General features: G+C 33.5%; 1 protein-coding gene across 1 annotated transcript; it reads left to right on the top strand.

The window, feature by feature from the left end:
• Positions 1–156: 156 nt before the first annotated feature.
• LOC117926622 (DNA (cytosine-5)-methyltransferase 1B-like) lies at positions 157–15,862 on the top strand. Its single transcript, XM_034845787.1, has 15 exons — positions 157–367; positions 523–1,394; positions 4,343–6,477; positions 6,871–7,035; positions 7,238–7,406; positions 7,586–7,697; positions 7,893–8,040; positions 8,123–8,320; positions 8,623–8,886; positions 9,023–9,184; positions 9,308–9,526; positions 11,891–12,065; positions 12,717–12,864; positions 14,143–14,305; positions 15,527–15,862. Exons 3-12 carry the CDS (start codon positions 4,345–4,347, stop codon positions 12,035–12,037), a joined length of 3,717 nt encoding a protein of 1,238 aa, XP_034701678.1. The 5' UTR covers positions 157–367; positions 523–1,394; positions 4,343–4,344; the 3' UTR covers positions 12,038–12,065; positions 12,717–12,864; positions 14,143–14,305; positions 15,527–15,862.
• The last annotated feature ends 1,835 nt before the right edge of the window (positions 15,863–17,697 follow it).

Below are 17,697 nucleotides of genomic sequence, written 5' to 3'. Positions count from 1 at the left end.
GGGTTTATCCTCACTTTTGGGCATTTGATTATTTTATGAATTTCTTAGTGTGAATTGCATGCGCTTTGCTTCTAGTTCCTGAATAAGTATTTGTTTAGGAAATGACAAAAATAAGAAGAAAATCAATGCCTGCAGTTTCTGCATTTGAGAGAGCAGATTCCCGGGCCAACCACCAAAGCAAGAAGAAGATAAACAGTTCTGAAGACGGTGAATATGCTTCTGGTTCTGGTTAGATGCCCAAGTGAGCTGCCACCTGCTAGGTTTTAAGGAAAAAAACTGTGTTTTGGCCCAGAAAACCTTCTGTTGTTGGAACTAAAAGGGAACTCATGTAGGAGGATGAGATCACTTCTCTAGGCTTAGGATTGGGGTAAGATTTTCTTCATTCAAAAGTTGTGGTTTCTCTTATATTTTTCCTTTTTATTTTCCATTTTTCTGTTATCAACTTTTCAATTTTGAATGTTCTATGACCTATTTAGTTTTATCAGAATCAGCTTACTTACATTTCTCCTAATCTGGTGGCAGTGGAAAATTATGGAACTCCATGGACTGATTACACTTCAACAACTTGCATACTGTCCCGATGACACTATCAGGAAGTATGCTTCTGGGACTAGTCTTTATAATCAAATGATGAAAAAGACATCATACGGAGTAATTAGTGAAGAAAGAAGTGATGTTAAAGAAGAAAGTGAATTTGAATCCAAGCACAGCAATGGCACATCTGGTATCAAAATTGAAAGCAATGTCAGCTATGACAATAATGCTAGTCAACATAATCCAAGGAGATTTTTCACTCGGGGGGAGAAAATACTTCTTGTTGAGAAAACAGAGAAACCTCATTCGGGCATCAAAACCAATGAAAAATTGTTCTCCTACCAAGAAACTTCATGGATGGAGCTCCGGAAGACAAAACCTAGTGGCAAGGCTCATTATAAACAGGCTATTGCTTGTGGAGACTTGGTTGCTGTAGGTGATTCATTGATAGTGGAAACAGATGACTCACATGATATTCATCCTTATTGCCTGTGGAGTATGTTTGAGAACTCAGATGGAAGACAAATGGTTCATGGCAGAGTGAGGCAGGGAGGATTTCAGACAGTTCTTTGCAACATCAGTGAGGAGACGGTAATTCTGACCAATGATTGCAATTGTATCGAAACTCACTGATTCAAACAGTGTTCAGGGAACCTGATTGATACCTTGGAGTTATCAGCGTTAGAAGGCTAATGCAAATAATGAGAAGATTGACACTGCCAGATAAGAGGAATAGAGGATTGCCTATGGAGTACTACTATTGTAGAAGCCTGTATTGCTTATGGGGTATTGGAGTTTGGTGGATTTTCAGATCAGAGGACATGTCATCCGCAATAGAAGATATGTCTGACATCCAAGAAGTAAGATAGTTCAGGGATTCTAAATATACAATAATTGCACATTAGTGATTGTGCTATCTAACATAGAATTAAATTACTTTTTTTATTCAGATAAGTTACTTTCAGTGTTTAAGTTTGAAATACATTTGATGCTATACTTACAATACATCAATCTTCATGTATATAACACTTCCACCTCCCTAGGATAAGAATAGTCATGGATTTAAATGATCCCATTTTGGAAGTAATGACTTGCTCATCGAAAGCAAAATACAGTTGCATACAATATTAAATAATTAAAATTCTTCTTTTCTCTTAACCATGGCATATTTAAATTGTACATTATAACTGTACTTTAAAAGCTTGTGCTGTTTAGTACAATTACCTTATGATTAGTAACAAATCCTTCATGCCTAATGTGCTCTTGCTTTCATGAAAACTCTTAAAGGCAGTGTCCCAACAGTTACCGTCTGCAAACCTATCCCCACCTTCAGGATGATAGAATGCAAAATTAATCAAGCCTTTCAATCCTAAATTTCTCTTCGTGTTGATTGCAGGCCATACCGATAAAGAAAATACATGCATGCTTGCTGGTGATGTAAATATAATCATTTTTATAAAACTAATGTAACACTTGAGAATATAAGCACTCAAGCACTTAGGCTGATACAAATGGTACTAATAGTTATGCTACTATAACAACTATTTTCACATTGATAAACAAATTGAGGAAAAAAGGAACAAACCTAGAACTATCAAATGTGAATGACCCAAAATTAAGTCTGAAATATTCAAATGAATGGCAATTATTCTTACGCTTTTGAAAAATTTACCACTTGGTTCCATGACTAAATTGTCAAAAAGTTTTCTTTATTTTCATTGTGCTTATCATCCTCATTAAATGACTAATAAGTATAATTGGTGAGTGAGAATCAATCCAGATATGATAATTAAAACACCACAAATCCTTGAGCCATGGTACATAGATAACATCAAGCGCACAATGATAAAAATAGTAAATTTGTATCATATGTATTTCTCATATGAATTTTCTCATATGTATTTCTTTTTTCCATTTTTATCATCTCTGTTGGCTATACTAGGGAAGAAATTAAATTTGTTGCCAAAACATGATTCCATTACATCACCTCCATTTATATACATAAAAATAGTAAGAAATAGTATCATCTCTTTTACTTACCAAACAAAGCCCATAACATTTTCATTGGAATCAACGTTTTCAGAGCAAGAGCTCCAAGCCATTCTAGTTTATAGAAGAGTTTTAGATCCAGAGCAAACTGTAGTTAATGCCTGTCATTCAAAATCTCAGCCACCCAAAATTGCATACAGAGGCAGTGAAAGAGTGTTTATAAAGAGAAGAAAAGTTTTAGAAACAAAATTAGGGTAAATCATTCTAAATCTGATTGTTTATCTGTCATTCTTTGTTGCACTGTTTGGATCTCTACTCTTGTGATGTATGTATGTATGTGTGCTTGTGTTATATGAGTTGACATTTTCTCATATCTCAATCCTTTCTGATTTGTCTAGCCACCTTCTTTATTTCAAGTGTCATTTTGATTTCTCAAGTTAAGATAGAAAATTGGTGGCACATGACGTATCATTTTTCTGTTCTAATGGTACATTTGCCTGAAATGTGCATGAAATGTGCATATCAGAATTTTTTTGTATAAATTGTAAGGGAATGAAAATCATTTTTTGGTAACTAGTTAGGGCTATATTAAATTGGACCCTGTTTAGACGATAATGTGGAATGTATAGTAAAAGATGTAGTAATACCATTATTTAGAAGTTATGCCTTTTCTCTTCCTCATTGAATTGAATTCTTATCATGTACAAGCATGATTCTGTAGATTGCTTACTTTTGATATGTTCTAGATTCATAGTTTGGCTTAATGATTAGTGTTGATAGATTTATTAAGTAACTAACACAATTTGTGCAAAATCAGACGTAGTTCTATGATTAATTTCTTAGTAAAAGAAGAAGTATTATTATTAATTATGCATTATAAGCTGGTTTTTCTATTTAAATGTGCTAATGTCAACAGAAACATTTGTTTTTGTTTTGATTTGATATCATGCAATTAACTCCGCCAATATTAATATGGAATATTTACATTTGCTTCTATACATGCATGATACCGCTTGCTCATTTTTTTAATGTTGCAAGATGTGATTTTTGAAGTAATAAATTTTGTGTAGACATATTAAGTAAAAAATAAATTTTTTTCAAAGAATAAGAATATCCCTATTTGCATCATTGTTTTAATATGAAAGTTTCACTGATCAAAATTTTTGCTCACTGCACCTCCAAAACTTATTGTTTGATGGGTAGCACACGTGTCAGTTCAGAATGCCTTCAAATCTTCATACACTAGACAAGGATAAATATTAAAACTCAATTTGAAAGAGATATAGAAAGATAAAGACCCTTTTTAACATTTATATGGTATTGATATTGACTATTTTCCCTTTTAATGGGTAGCATGCTTTACTTGGCATTTGCATCATGTATATATATGTCAAAAAACAGTTACAACAGATCTCCATGGCACTTCCTCTAATCTTCCTGTGTCAGGCTAATAGCATCCATGCTGGCTGCATGTCAGGTTCACTATGTTTTTAACCATTCCTTTATTCATCTTGGGGTTATAGCAGATGTTTTTTTTATCATTGATCTTCTCTATGTCTATCGTATATGCTCAGAATCTTACTCAAATGCCTGCCTCCTGGTTCAATACTGTCATTTTTATAGAACTTTTTATGTGATACCGTCCATAAATATTTATGATTACTGAAATTTACTCTCCAGGCTTTGCTTGAAGGCCTCATTTCCTATATCTTTGTTTACCTTCTGTTCTGGGAAGTTTATGATTCTACATCCTTGGATATTTATGAATTGCGTGCGGCCTTTTTTTTTCTTTTCTTTTCTTTTCTTTTCTTTTGTGTAGGGATGGACAGGACAAAAAAAGGTGAAACAATGCTCGCAGTTTTTGAGTCTGATGATGCAGAATCCAGTGTTGGGGCAACCACCAAACCAAGGCAGAAGAGATGCAGCTCTGACAGCAGTGGAAGTGCTTGTGGTTCTAGGAAGAAGCCAAAGAAAGCTTCCAGGCACACTGATTGTAAGAACAAATCTGTTTGTTTGTTAAGAAAATCTTCCGTAAATGGAACTAAAAAGCAGCCCATTGAGAAGGATGAGCAAGTGGCTGTGATGTCAACTACTGGGGAAAATATTCCTAGGCCAAACAGGAGGCTCACGAACTTTGTTTTTTATGATTCAGATGAACGACCACAGCCGGTTGAAATGTTAGAAATATGTAATATGTACATTGCAGGTACAATATTGCCTCTGGATGAAAGTCCTGATGAGGAGAAGGAAAAGGGTATCAGATGTGAACATTTTGGGAGGCTGGAATCTTGGGCAATTTCCGGATTTGAGGAAGGTTCACCAGTTATTTGGGTCTCTACTGAAATTGCAGACTACGAATGCATTGAACCTAGGAATGGCTATAAAAGAATATATAAGAATTTCTATGAGAAAGCCCGTGCCTGTATTGAAGTCTACAAAAAATTGTCAAAATCTTGTGGAGGAAATCCCAATATGAGCCTTGATGAACTGGTAGCTGGAGTTGTTAGCTCCATGGCTCAAGGTAGGAAATATTTGTCAGGGTTGTCTATTGAAAGCTTTGTTATCTCACAGGGAGAGTTTATCCATGATCAACTGATAGGTTTAGATGAGACATGCAAGCAAAACGATCACGTATTCAGTGAGTTGCCTGTACTTGCTGCTCTCCGGGACAAAAAGGGAAAGAGTAAGGGTTCTTTGCCTGGGAAGGCAATTGCATCAGGTAGGGTGCCAAAACGAAGCCTTAGAATTAGTGATGAAGAGAAGAAAAATGAAACCAAAAGGAAAGTAATGTCAGCTACAACAACAAAACTGATCAACAGAACCTGGGGAGAGTACTACTCCAATTACTTGCCAGAAAAATCAGAGGGGGGACGTGGTTTTCAAGTGAATGAGGATGAAGAAACAGGGAACGAGGATGAAGAAACGGGGAATGAGGATGAAGAAACAGGGAATGAGGATGAAGAGATGGGGAATGAGAATGAAGAAGAAGAAGAAAATATGGAAGTAGATTCTGAAGTTGAAGAGGAGGAAACGTTGCTTCTTGAGAAAATTAAGAAACCTCATTCAGCATTAAAGCCAACAAAATTTTGTTCTTCCAACGAAGAAATTACATGGGATGGACAGCTGGAGGACAAAACATGTGCAGGAGAGACTCTTTACAAACGAGCTATTGTTCGTGGAGATGTGGTTGCTGTTGGTAGTTCTGTGCTGGTGGAAATGGATGACTCAGATGGTGTTTCTCCTATATATTTTGTGGAGTACATGTTTGAGAATTTAGATGGGAGAAAAATGGTCCACGGCAGACTGATGCTGCGAGGATTTCAGACAGTTCTTGGCAGCAGTGCTAATAAGAGAGAGGTATTTCTGACCAATGACTGCATGGTATTTGATCTGGGTGATGTTAAACAAACAGTGATCATGGAAATCCGGTTGATACCTTGGGGTTATCAGCATCGGAAGGCTAATGCAAACAATGATAAGATTGACCGGGCAAGGGCAGAGGAGAGAAGAAGCAAAGGATTGCCATTGGAATATTATTGTAGAAGCTTGTATTGGCCAGAGAGAGGTGCTTTTTTTCGTCTCCCAACCAGTACCATGGGCCTTGGAAGTGGGGTTTGTCAATCTTGTAAAATCAAGGAAACTCAGAAGGAGAAAGAAACCTTTAAAGTGAACAAGTCCAAGACAACCTTTACCCTCAAAGGTACTGAGTATTCTGTTAAAGACTTTGTCTACCTCCGCCCCCATTATTTTGCAGCTGATGGCAAGGCCATGGATACCTCAAAGAGTAGGAAAAATGCGGGGCCCAAACCTTTTGTTGTCTGCCATTTACTGGAGATCAAATTATCCAAGTCCTTCAAGCTGGCTGATCCTGAATCTACCAAGCTTAAAGTCAGGAGGTTTTTCAGACCAGAGGACATTTCAGCAGAGAAGGCACACCTTTCTGATATTCGAGAGGTAAGAACATGGTTTTTGCCTGTACAGGGAACTCTTATTTCAAGAATCATAGATATCGCTTCCTTTATGTATGGAACAACATGCATCTAAGTCTTACCTACCAAGCATATATGTTTTCAAGCACCCCAAGAAGATTTGTAGTTTATATTCTTAGTATCATGGAACATCCACATGAAAGCCACTCTTAAATAGGTTGTCAAATGCTTGAGTAACTAATCTACACATCAAAATGGGTATCATAGAGGACTGGTGAATGAAATTTAAGATTTTCTAGTATAATTATGGACCTTTTTTGTGCACTTTTATGATTATCTATTGTGGAAATTCTTTTATTTTTCCTTTTTGAAGTTATTCCAGATGTGTCCTAAGATTACTTTGTAATTGAAATTTCAGGTTTACTACAGTACAAAAATAGTTGTGGTACCTGTTATGGCTATAGAAGGAAAATGCGAAGTTAGAAAGAAGCATGAGCTTCCAACTTTTAATGCCCCTGCTGAATTTCAGCATATTTTCTTCTGTCAAAGTCAATATGATCCTGACACGAGAGCTATTAAAAAGGTAACTAATCTTTTTATTCCATCTGATGATACATTTTAATTTATCCAAGTAACTGATCTATGGATTCCACTATTTAAATTATCTTTTTCTTTTATCACTTTTCATGGTCTATTGTAAATCCTTTTTTCATTTTTGCTTTTGAAAATTTTGTTTACTGAATGCTTTTTCTCTCCATGGACTATAATTTCCATTTTGTGAACAGTTGCCAGCTCGTCTCAAATTAAGCTCTTCGGAAAACATGGACACTGATGAAGCAGCATGTAGGAAAAGAACAAGTGAATGTAAAGGAGGAGAATGTGATAAAAGCCGCCTAGCCACTCTAGATGTATTTGCTGGTTGTGGTGGCTTATCTGAAGGCTTACAGCAAGCTGGTAACCTCCTTTATTACAATATATTTCATATATCCAAAAACAAGTTTATGTTAGCATGGTATATGTTGTGGGGCTATATCCTAACAGCTTAAGCTTTTAGAAAAGTCGGTAGCTTAATAATTTTAAGTTCATCTTCGTTATTCAATGACCAACTCATCTCCACATATTACTAATTTTAGGTGTTTCGCTGACCAAGTGGGCAATCGAATATGAAGAGCCTGCAGGAGAAGCATTTCACCTTAATCATCCAGATGCGCTGATGTTCATCAATGATTGTAATGTTATCTTAAGGTGAGTCATTGCTTTTAATGAAATTTACTTAAACTGCACTAGTTTTTTCTTTTTCCTTTTTTGTTCCTTGTCTTTCTTTTGCATTTATGTTCCATGAGAGACGTCTTTTTTCCCTTTTTCTTTTAGTCAGGCTAGAATTTGTTGTATTATGCATGTTCTTATCACTAACCAGTCATTAGTGGTTTGTTTAAACAGAGCTATTATGTCAGCTTGTGGAGATGCAGATGACTGTGTTTCCACTTCTGAGGCCACTGAGTTAGCTGAAAAACTTGATGAAAAGGACATACGTAATTTGCCTCGGCCTGGACAAGTGGATTTCATCAATGGAGGGCCTCCTTGTCAGGTATAAAGAGCTTCAAACCTTCCTGTTACTTCCATTCCTAATTCTGCTAGCAATTTTAATAAAGCTGTCTGTTTCTTTGCAGGGTTTCTCTGGAATGAACAGGTTTAACCAGGGTAAGTGGAGTAAGATGCAATGTGAGATGATCTTAGCATTTTTATCCTTTGCTGATTACTTTCGGCCAAGGTTTTTCCTCCTGGAGAATGTCAGAAACTTTGTAACGTTCAACAAAGGGCAAACATTCCGGTTAACCCTAGCTTCACTCCTGGAAATGGGTTATCAGGTACATAGATTTTTTACTGTTGCATCTCTAAATTGAACGCCTACATATAAAGCAGCTTGCTCCTTTATCGGCCGTTACAATTTTGGATATTTGTTGATGGTATTGTCAAATCAGCAAAGCTTGTACCCAGTTGGAAAGGGTGTAGGCCCCTTATCGGTTTCCTGATCACAACCTACAGGAAAAGCAAATTAATGTTTCAATATTGTTGGTTCTCAGTGTTATCAAATCAGATTTATGGTTATCATCTGGATGGTGATGAAAGTCTTACTACCTTTGTTAACACATCTTTTTCCAATTTTTAGGTGAGATTCGGAGTTCTAGAAGCTGGAGCTTATGGAGTCCCCCAATCTCGTCGACGAGCTTTCATATGGGCAGCATCTCCTGAGGAGACACTTCCTGAGTGGCCTGAGCCAATGCATGTTTTTCCAGGCCCAGAACTTAAAATCAATAACTATGCTGCTGTTCGCAGTACAGCAACTGGTGGGCCATTCCGTGCAATAACTGTCAGAGACGCGATTGGGGATCTCCCAAATATTAGCAATGGGGCTTGTGAAACAACCATGGAGGTGGGGTTTCTTCACAATTTTTCAAAGAAGCTTCAATAATATTCTTTTTTTTTTTTTTTTGATCAAAAGCTTCAACCTTATTCTGCATTGTATCCTTTTTCGTACCTGACTGTTTCCTTGCATTATTTTTGGACAGTACCCAAGAGAAGCTTCATCTTGGTACCAAAGGAAGTTTCGAGGAGATATGTCAATCCTAACAGATCATATCTCCAAGAAAATGAACGAGCTGAATCTCATCCGATGTAAAAAAATTCCAAAACGACCAGGAGCTGATTGGCACGCGATCAAGAATGGAAAGGTACTCTTCTTTTCTGATCTTGTGAATCAAAAGAATTTGCTTTTGATTTGAATGTCTCCTAATGAACTATTAGCTCATTATTGCTTTGCCCTTAAAATTTTTCCCTCTATACTATTCCTGCAGGTTCGTCTGTCCTCAGGGCGCATAGCTAAACTTCTACCTTCTTGGCTGACAAACAAAGGCAAAAGGCATAACCAGTGGAAAGGAGTACTTGGAAGGCTGGACTGGGAAGGACATTTTCCAACCTCTATTACAAACCCTCAACCATTGGGTAAGGTTGGAATGTGTTTTCACCCAGATCAGGACAGGATTCTTTCAGTTCGTGAATGTGCTCGAACTCAAGTAAGTTTGATCTGCTTGTTTCTTTTTCATCTGTTTGTTTGCACCAGGAAGGAATAGTTTTAGTGTGATCAGATATGAAGGCATAAATCTTGCTCTGGAGTTGACCATGTATAAACTATAAACATCAAGTTATTTCCTAAAGAGTTTGTTACCACCATGTAGGGGTGGCAAAGTTTGATACGATTCATAACACATTTTTTTATGGTGGGTTTGAGTCGAGTATAATTGTATTTTGAGTTAAATTTGTGTCAACCTTCAAAACCCCATTTAATAAATAGGTTTTTTAAGTCAATGTACATCACATGAATTTGACCTGAATTAACTTGATTATAACCATAACTTATTGAATCTGTATTTGACTCATTTAAAATTTGATTTTGAATAAAAAGGTCAACTAAGTCATAAATATGTCAAGTTGGAAGCTTAATTGTATTGACTCAAATAAGACCTTAATTGTATTGACTCAAATAAGACCTTAATTGACTTGATTATTAAATAAGACATTATTATTAAATTGGTTACACAATGTGTAACTTGTTTAATAATTAGGTTATGTATAGGTTCATATTTTTAACACGATTATTATTGGTGTCATGTTGAGGTTGAACTATTTAATCAAGTGCCTTAGTTTTGACAAAATACGACTATGACTCATCAACACAAAATGTCACCCCTACTACTATGACTATAGATCAGTTGAAATGATAGTTTAATATTAAGACCAAAAATCAAAGGAAAATTAGTAAAGAAGTGTACTTTTGCTTCTAACTTGGATAATATGCATTTCATGTTATTGCTTGAACACTTGACCAGAATAAAGTTTGTAATTAAGCGATTAGATTAGTTATAATCATATTGTTAGCTAAATTAGCTTATTGGATTCTCGTATGATTGGTAAGCATAATTGTCAAGTCATGAATTATATCAGGTTCTATTTTTCTATTTTTTTGTATCACATATCATATGTTTTGTAACTAAATAGAAAACACGCACAAGTGCGCACACACATGTAGACATTAAATATTAGAGTTTTATGAAATTATTTAAACAAAATAATGTTTTGATATATAGGATCATCATAAAAATCATAAAATAAACCGTCAAACTTTTACTTAAAATTTTTAGTTCCAAGTTCCAATTAGCCCTGTTAAGTGTTAGTATACCAAAATTTTGAATTTATAATCAGCCTTAACCAATATAACAAGAAGAAACCATGGTCATGATATTAAGTATAATTATATACTTGCATGGACTATCGATAATATATGATTATGTGCTATGTTCAAATTCCTAACTTTCCAATTTAATGATCATCTTTCTGATGGATGAAAAATATTAAAGCTATATTTGATTCTAAAGAAAGTATTAAGAAAAAATAAATGTCAAGGAAAATGATTTTCTAATGTTTAGTTTACAATGGACAATAGTAAAGGAAATTTAATATAATTAAAATTAGTTAAAAACTTACGCATATTCAAATTATTTAATTTTTATATAGAATAGTTAAAATAAGTGAAATGAACTTGAAGTAAGATGTAAAAATAATTTATTGACTTTAAATCTATTTTTTTATTTTCTTTCACTTTTTTTATCCTTCTGTTTTTCCTTTTTATTTTCTTCCCTTAACATGTAACCTCAAATTTTCTAAAAACCAAACATAACCTTAAAAATAAAAAATTAAAATTAAAATAACTAACATATTACGTAAAAAAAACCTTTGTACTTTATTTGTCTTCGTTCTCAAGCTCAACATTTACATAATCTTATATTATTTGAATAACACCTTCTTATATTAATTGTAACAATAATTACATATAAGCTTCAATTTTCAACGCATGTTTTCAACAACATATTTATGATTTTTCACCACATGGATCATTTTCTCTTTCCTTATTATTTTTTTTTTCCTGTTTATGACTTAAAGTGTTTTCTAAAAAATAATATTAATATTTTCCTAAGAAAGTGATTCATAATTTATTAAAAAATCTGAGGTCCAATATCATATATTTCGTTGTGGCATATATGTATCATAAGATATGCTTACGATGCATTTAGATAAGTGAAGCAAGGTTAATTTAAAATTTTTACAAGTAATAGAGAAAATATTTGGATATAAATGATAATTTTTGTGAATAATTACAGTATTATTTGCATTATTTGTGATGCTCTATAACAATCCACCGATCTGATTAATACAAAAAAAATTTGATCATTTTCCAATTGAATAAAAGAGTAGAACTTGGTTCATCATTGTATGTACTAATTTTCCTTTCTTTCTAATACAACTTTCTTGTTTTGTAGAAGATGGATTATTTTTGCCATATACTAAACTGCTAAATTCCCTTCCATCTTCAATATATGCAGGGTTTCCCAGACTCTTATAAATTCTCTGGACAAATGCACCACAAGCATCGGCAGGTCGGAAATGCTGTCCCTCCTCCTTTGGCATTTGCACTGGGGAGAAAACTCAAGGAAGCTGTAGAAAGGAAACATTCAACACAGTCGGACTGAATCACATGTACCAAGGTTTCTGGATACGGTATCTCATTTTCTCTCTCTCATATATATATATATATATATATATATATATATATATATATATATATATATATAGAAATTTCTGAAGAATATCATGATGCGATCTAGTAGCAAACCAAGATAGAAATTGGATAGTTATCGTTATAATAGGTTTAGTCATAAAGGAACACACTGTCATCTATCAAAAAAAAAAAAAAAAAGGCGGAACACACTGTTCTTTCAATGTTGAATTGAGGATCTAACAGTTTTGTATCAGGCTTCAACCCTATCAAAAACTTAGAGGCCCCTTTCTAGGGTTCTTCTATGTTCCATGAAATTCTTCCTGACAAGAACCTCTCAGTCCCCTATGAGCAACAAGGGGGCCTTTTCATTCTTCTCTCTATGGAACCAGGCGGAATCCCCAACTGAGTTATAAAAGGAGTTATGGCAATATGGGGTCAGATTTTTTCTATTTGTCATATATGTGTAGTGTAGTAGGATGTAGATGGCCAAGAGGTATACTCCATGCCCAGGTTGAGCCTAACAGTTTCTCAACTCCTCGTGGTCTAAATCTTCTTAGAAACAGGGAACTTGATTATTCTGAATTTTCTAACAATTTATTACAGTTCACAAGCATGCTTTTCCTTTCTAATCCGTGTCTTTTCTGAAACAGGCCATCACTACAATCCCAGGCAAAGAATAGACTGCCTCTCATGGCCTCATAGTATTCCACCAGTAAAGAGTGCAAAAGGCCTACCCCTGAACCTGAAAATCCTCTAAGGACCCGGATTCGTACGTTGAAATTTATCAGGTTATAAGAGGTAAATATAAGCATTCATCAATATCATATTGCATGGACTATCGACAAATATTGAGTTTTATGTTAGCTTCAAAGTTCTCCCACCTCCCTAATACTTATCAGAATAGTAATTACACATAAACTTCAAACTTTGATATGAGCCTTCAACAACACATGGACATTTTTCCATGTAGGATCAGAACCTCTTCCTCTTATCTTCCTCATCCATATATGACCTTCTAGCACATTTCGAACAAGAACATAATGATCTTTTTTTAAAAATGAGGCTAATGTGCCTGTATCATATATCGTGTGTGTTTTGCATATGTATCATAAGATACAATTAAGATGCATTATAGAATAGCATTAATTATTGTGCAACCTAAAAAATATAATGTATTCTTGGTGTGATCCATTTTCTACTGTTAATGGTGCTTACTTAAGATGCGTGAGACAATGTCATGGATGTCGTAATAGTTTAAAAGTTTTTAAACTTATAGGTAAAATACCATGAAACTATTTGAATGTAAATGGTAAATTGTAAATAATTAAGGGATTATTTCCTTCATTTATCATTGCTATAGCCACCTGCTAAATGCCCTTTTATATCATGCCTATAGAATTCACCCAAATACTTACATTATGTTTGGTTCTGGGAAAGTAATAAGGAAGCAAAAAAAGTTAAGGAAAATGATTTTCTCGTATTTGATTTACCATGGAAAATATATTTAAATTAGTTAGAAACTTTGTACATTTTTGAATTATTTAAACTTTATATAAAAGAGAAAAAAATAAGTATAAGTTTAAAGAAGGATATAAAAATCATTTATTAACTTTAAAGTTATCTTTTATTTTTGTTCACTTTTTTTTTCCTTATATTTTTTCACTTTATTTTCTTTCCCTCGCATTTTCCCTCCAAGTTTCCAAGAACCAAACATAGGCTTACTAGAGATTTGGGGGGAAAATTCATCACAAGCATATCAAAGCTGTAGTTTGCATTGGGAAGGAGATTCAAGGAAGCTGTAGAAAGGAAATGCTCAAATTAGTGTGGCTGACTGAGCTATCTATGTACTGAGGTTGTTGGGTTCGATATAAGACGCATGCACATGCACACACACACACTCTATGACATTGTCAACCATAACTTGACAATTTCTCAACTTCTCATAAATTTTCTAGGACCTGTTAAAAACAAGAAACTGACTATTTGCATCGTTTATTATTGCACATAATCATTTCATTTCTTTTGATTATGTTTGGGAAGCTGGACTTTCTAACCTTGGTGCCTTTTCTAAAACAGGATGTTACTACAAAGCCCTTGAGACCATGTCACCTAGTTAGTATCTCCAAGCTCTCTGCCTGTAACGAACCCTAAAAAGTCCAATCTAGTACATCAGAAGGACTGGACTTTAGAGTACCAAAATGACAAGAGTTAGATGTTGCAATTCATTGGGCTAAAAGAGGTAAAGATAAGCATTCTTCCATATTATATTTATTCATATCTAACCATTACAGACTTCATCATGATGAACTAAACTTAATCCATTTTATTTTCCCATTAAAGCCAAACCTAAATTTCTGTTTGAGAGATAGTTATCCATACACTGATAAGGGATGTAAGGACTCTCGAAAAGAGAGGAGCCGTGTGGCTCCCCCCCAGGGACCATCTCGGATCCCATGAATGAATAAAAAGTTGGATCTACATTGGATCTCAGCTAAATCATCCCATCTATCCTCTTGAGGAGAAGTTTGGTTGTTTAATGCATAGATTCATTAAAATCTATAGCATAAACTTCCTAGACTTTTAGCTACAATTCTAAAGGTTCAAGTTCCAACTAGACTTGTAATAACACCAAAACCTCCAACTTCCTACTAGTCACCATGTGATATTTACCCAAAGTGGCTATGATCATATCAACGGATAATTATATTCTTGCATGGACTATTGATGCATATATGATTCTAGGTTAGGTTTAAAAGGGAAAACGAAAAATAAAATAAAACTAAATGTTTATTAAATACCACATATTTATTAGTTTAATAATTACTCATAAGTTTCAATCTTCAACAATGTATGTATTCAAGCTCTCTTCCTTTTGTTTTTATCTTTCATTTATGAGCTTGAAGTGTCCTTTAAAATAGTAATAATAATAATATAATTATAATTATAATAATAAAATATAAGCTTTTTAGGAAAATAAATCAAATTTGATTTTTCTTAGAACCTATTAAAACCAAATTAACATGCTCATATCATGTCAATCATATATTGTACAAATACTTTGTTTTACCTTAACAATGTCCATATTATATGGTATCGTATGTTGTGTTGTAAGTTCTTCACAACTAAGTAAACATGCACAATCTAGCCAAAACGTATGTGGAAGAATACCCCCTTTGGATGCTCAGAGAGACTCAAAATCACATGAACCACTCTTTTTTTTTTCCCTCAATTAATAGGGAGAATATCATGAAAATATTTGAAAATTAATGATGATTATTATGAATAATTGATGAATGATTTCATCACTAATGATAAAGTCTTTCATTTTCCAATTGTTTAATAAAGGAATAGAATTGCGATTGTTCTATATGCAAGTTTTCGTTTATCTTAATCATAATGTGCTTCCCTACTGAAAATTATTATTTTCACAGCTAATTTCCTTTTCATCCTTTACATGCAGGTTTTCCCAAGCACTCACAAATTTCCAGGAAAAAATCATCACAAACACAGGCAGATTGTATACATTGTGGAGGAAACTCAAGAAGAAACTGTTCAAACAAAACATTAAACATAGTGGGACTGACTGAATCTTACACATACGGAGGTTGCTGGGTTAGATATCTGGATTTTGTTCTTTTGTCAATCCATTTTTTTAGGTGATTAATTTTATTTTTTATTTTTTATTTTTTATTTTTTTTATTTTTCAGTTTGATTCAAGTAACAGTTGTCAATACTATTGAAGTTAAACATGGGTTCCATGTTTCTTAATCATATGAAATTAAAATCTACAATTTACTAAATTATTTGAGTATTTCACTTCTACTCATGGTGGGAAATTGGACTTAGCCCTGTTTCTAAAAGGAAGAGTAGTCAACCACATAGCTCTTCATTGAGCCAATTATTAACTTGACAAATATCATTAATCTCAGGTATTTTCTTTTTAGTTTAACATGATATCGGAGTAAACAATAGTATAATGTGTATAAGATGATAAGCTTCTTGGATCCATTTGTCATATAGAAATACGAATCGGAATAGGAATGAAAATAAAGGTGAATTATAATACCATCTAAAAGACAGAAATCAAAATCCTCTTAAGGGTGGGTTTTAGGCATGCCACCCTTTAAAACTTGTTGAATCTAGCCATCTGATAATAATGGGTAAAACATGCAAACACATAAGGTAAATAGAAAACTAATCATTAAAATTTTAAAAATAAATAAATTACCATTTTAAATATGTAAAATATTTATTGATAGGGCTATGTTTTCATTTTGTTTGTTAATAATTTTGTTGCTATCCATTCTAACATAGGAACTTTTTTAAATAGTTACTTTCCATTGAAAATTCAAGGTTGTTGTTCATTCAATGGGATTATCACAGGTAAGTTTGAAAAGGTTTGTTAGTGGTAAGCTAATATTTGAAAGGGTATGGTCGATTTTATAAACTCAAGTTAAGAAGTTTTAAATTTCGGTTTTGGTAAAACAAGAGCGCTCAAGCACTTATATAAATGCTCGAGCATTTGAGGCGCTTAAGCAATGGTTAAGTTCACTCTAGCACTCATTTCGATTTTGTTATATTTTAGCAATTCACTTTTTTGGAAAAGTACAATTTATTTTTTATGGAAAAATTCATTTTTGATCTCTAAGTCTCTAAACCTATATATCTTTGTGGCGTTTCCAATCAAAAAAAAAAAAAAAGTCTTTAAACCTATATACCCCTTCTTAAACTCGTTTTAGGGATGAGAAAATACCTAACTTACCCTACTATCCTAAAAACTCAAAAGGACTTGCATCTCCTGAAAGGCAGAGGCGAATCCATTGGAGCATTCGAGATGTTGTGCCATGGACATGGATCATGATATAGGTATTGAAAAGTAACTTTTAGGATAAGCAGCCAAGTAAATCTACGTATCATGATCTCATATAATGAATTTTCAATATGAAGTCTTAGATCCCCTTGATTTTTTATCTCTACAACTAATGTGAGAGTTTTTCATGTAAAATCCTTGTCTCTTGTGTGTGATTAATATCTCATTGATCTTCAAAAATAAAATAAAAAAGGTTTAAATCATTCTCATTTTATTTTTGTTTTTATGAATGGGTTTAAATCATTCTCATAAGTTTGATTGAGTTAAATTCTTCAACTCTTATATTAAATCTTTAAAAATTACCCATTCATCCCATCTGGATGTTACCCTACTAGATAATCAGTTTTTCATTTATTATATTAATGGCAATAATAATTGCAATTATGCTCTAAATAAATCTTATGTGGTTATTTTATAAGATACTATCTTATTTGTTCTATAAAATCATAAATTTCTCTAATGATTGAAGTTTCCTTACACCATTCCCATTTTGCGAGCTGGTTTCTAACCCCTTTTGCAAACACATCCAATCAAAATTGGGATATTACAAAGTTAAACCTTTTTAAAACTATTTTGTCCAACTCAATAAAATAAAATAAAATAAAAAATAAATAAATAACATATACCAACTTTCTCATAGCAAAGTAAAAGAGAACATTAAAAACCTGTTTGATAATGTTTTGAATTTAAAAATTAATTTGTTAAAACACTTGCATATTATTTTTAGGAACAAAATTTTATTTGCAAACTCAATTGTAATT

This window comes from Vitis riparia, chromosome 12 (assembly GCF_004353265.1).
Source record: "Vitis riparia cultivar Riparia Gloire de Montpellier isolate 1030 chromosome 12, EGFV_Vit.rip_1.0, whole genome shotgun sequence".
NCBI lineage: Eukaryota > Viridiplantae > Streptophyta > Magnoliopsida > Vitales > Vitaceae > Vitis > Vitis riparia.
This window is presented reverse-complemented; position numbering and strand designations above follow the sequence as displayed.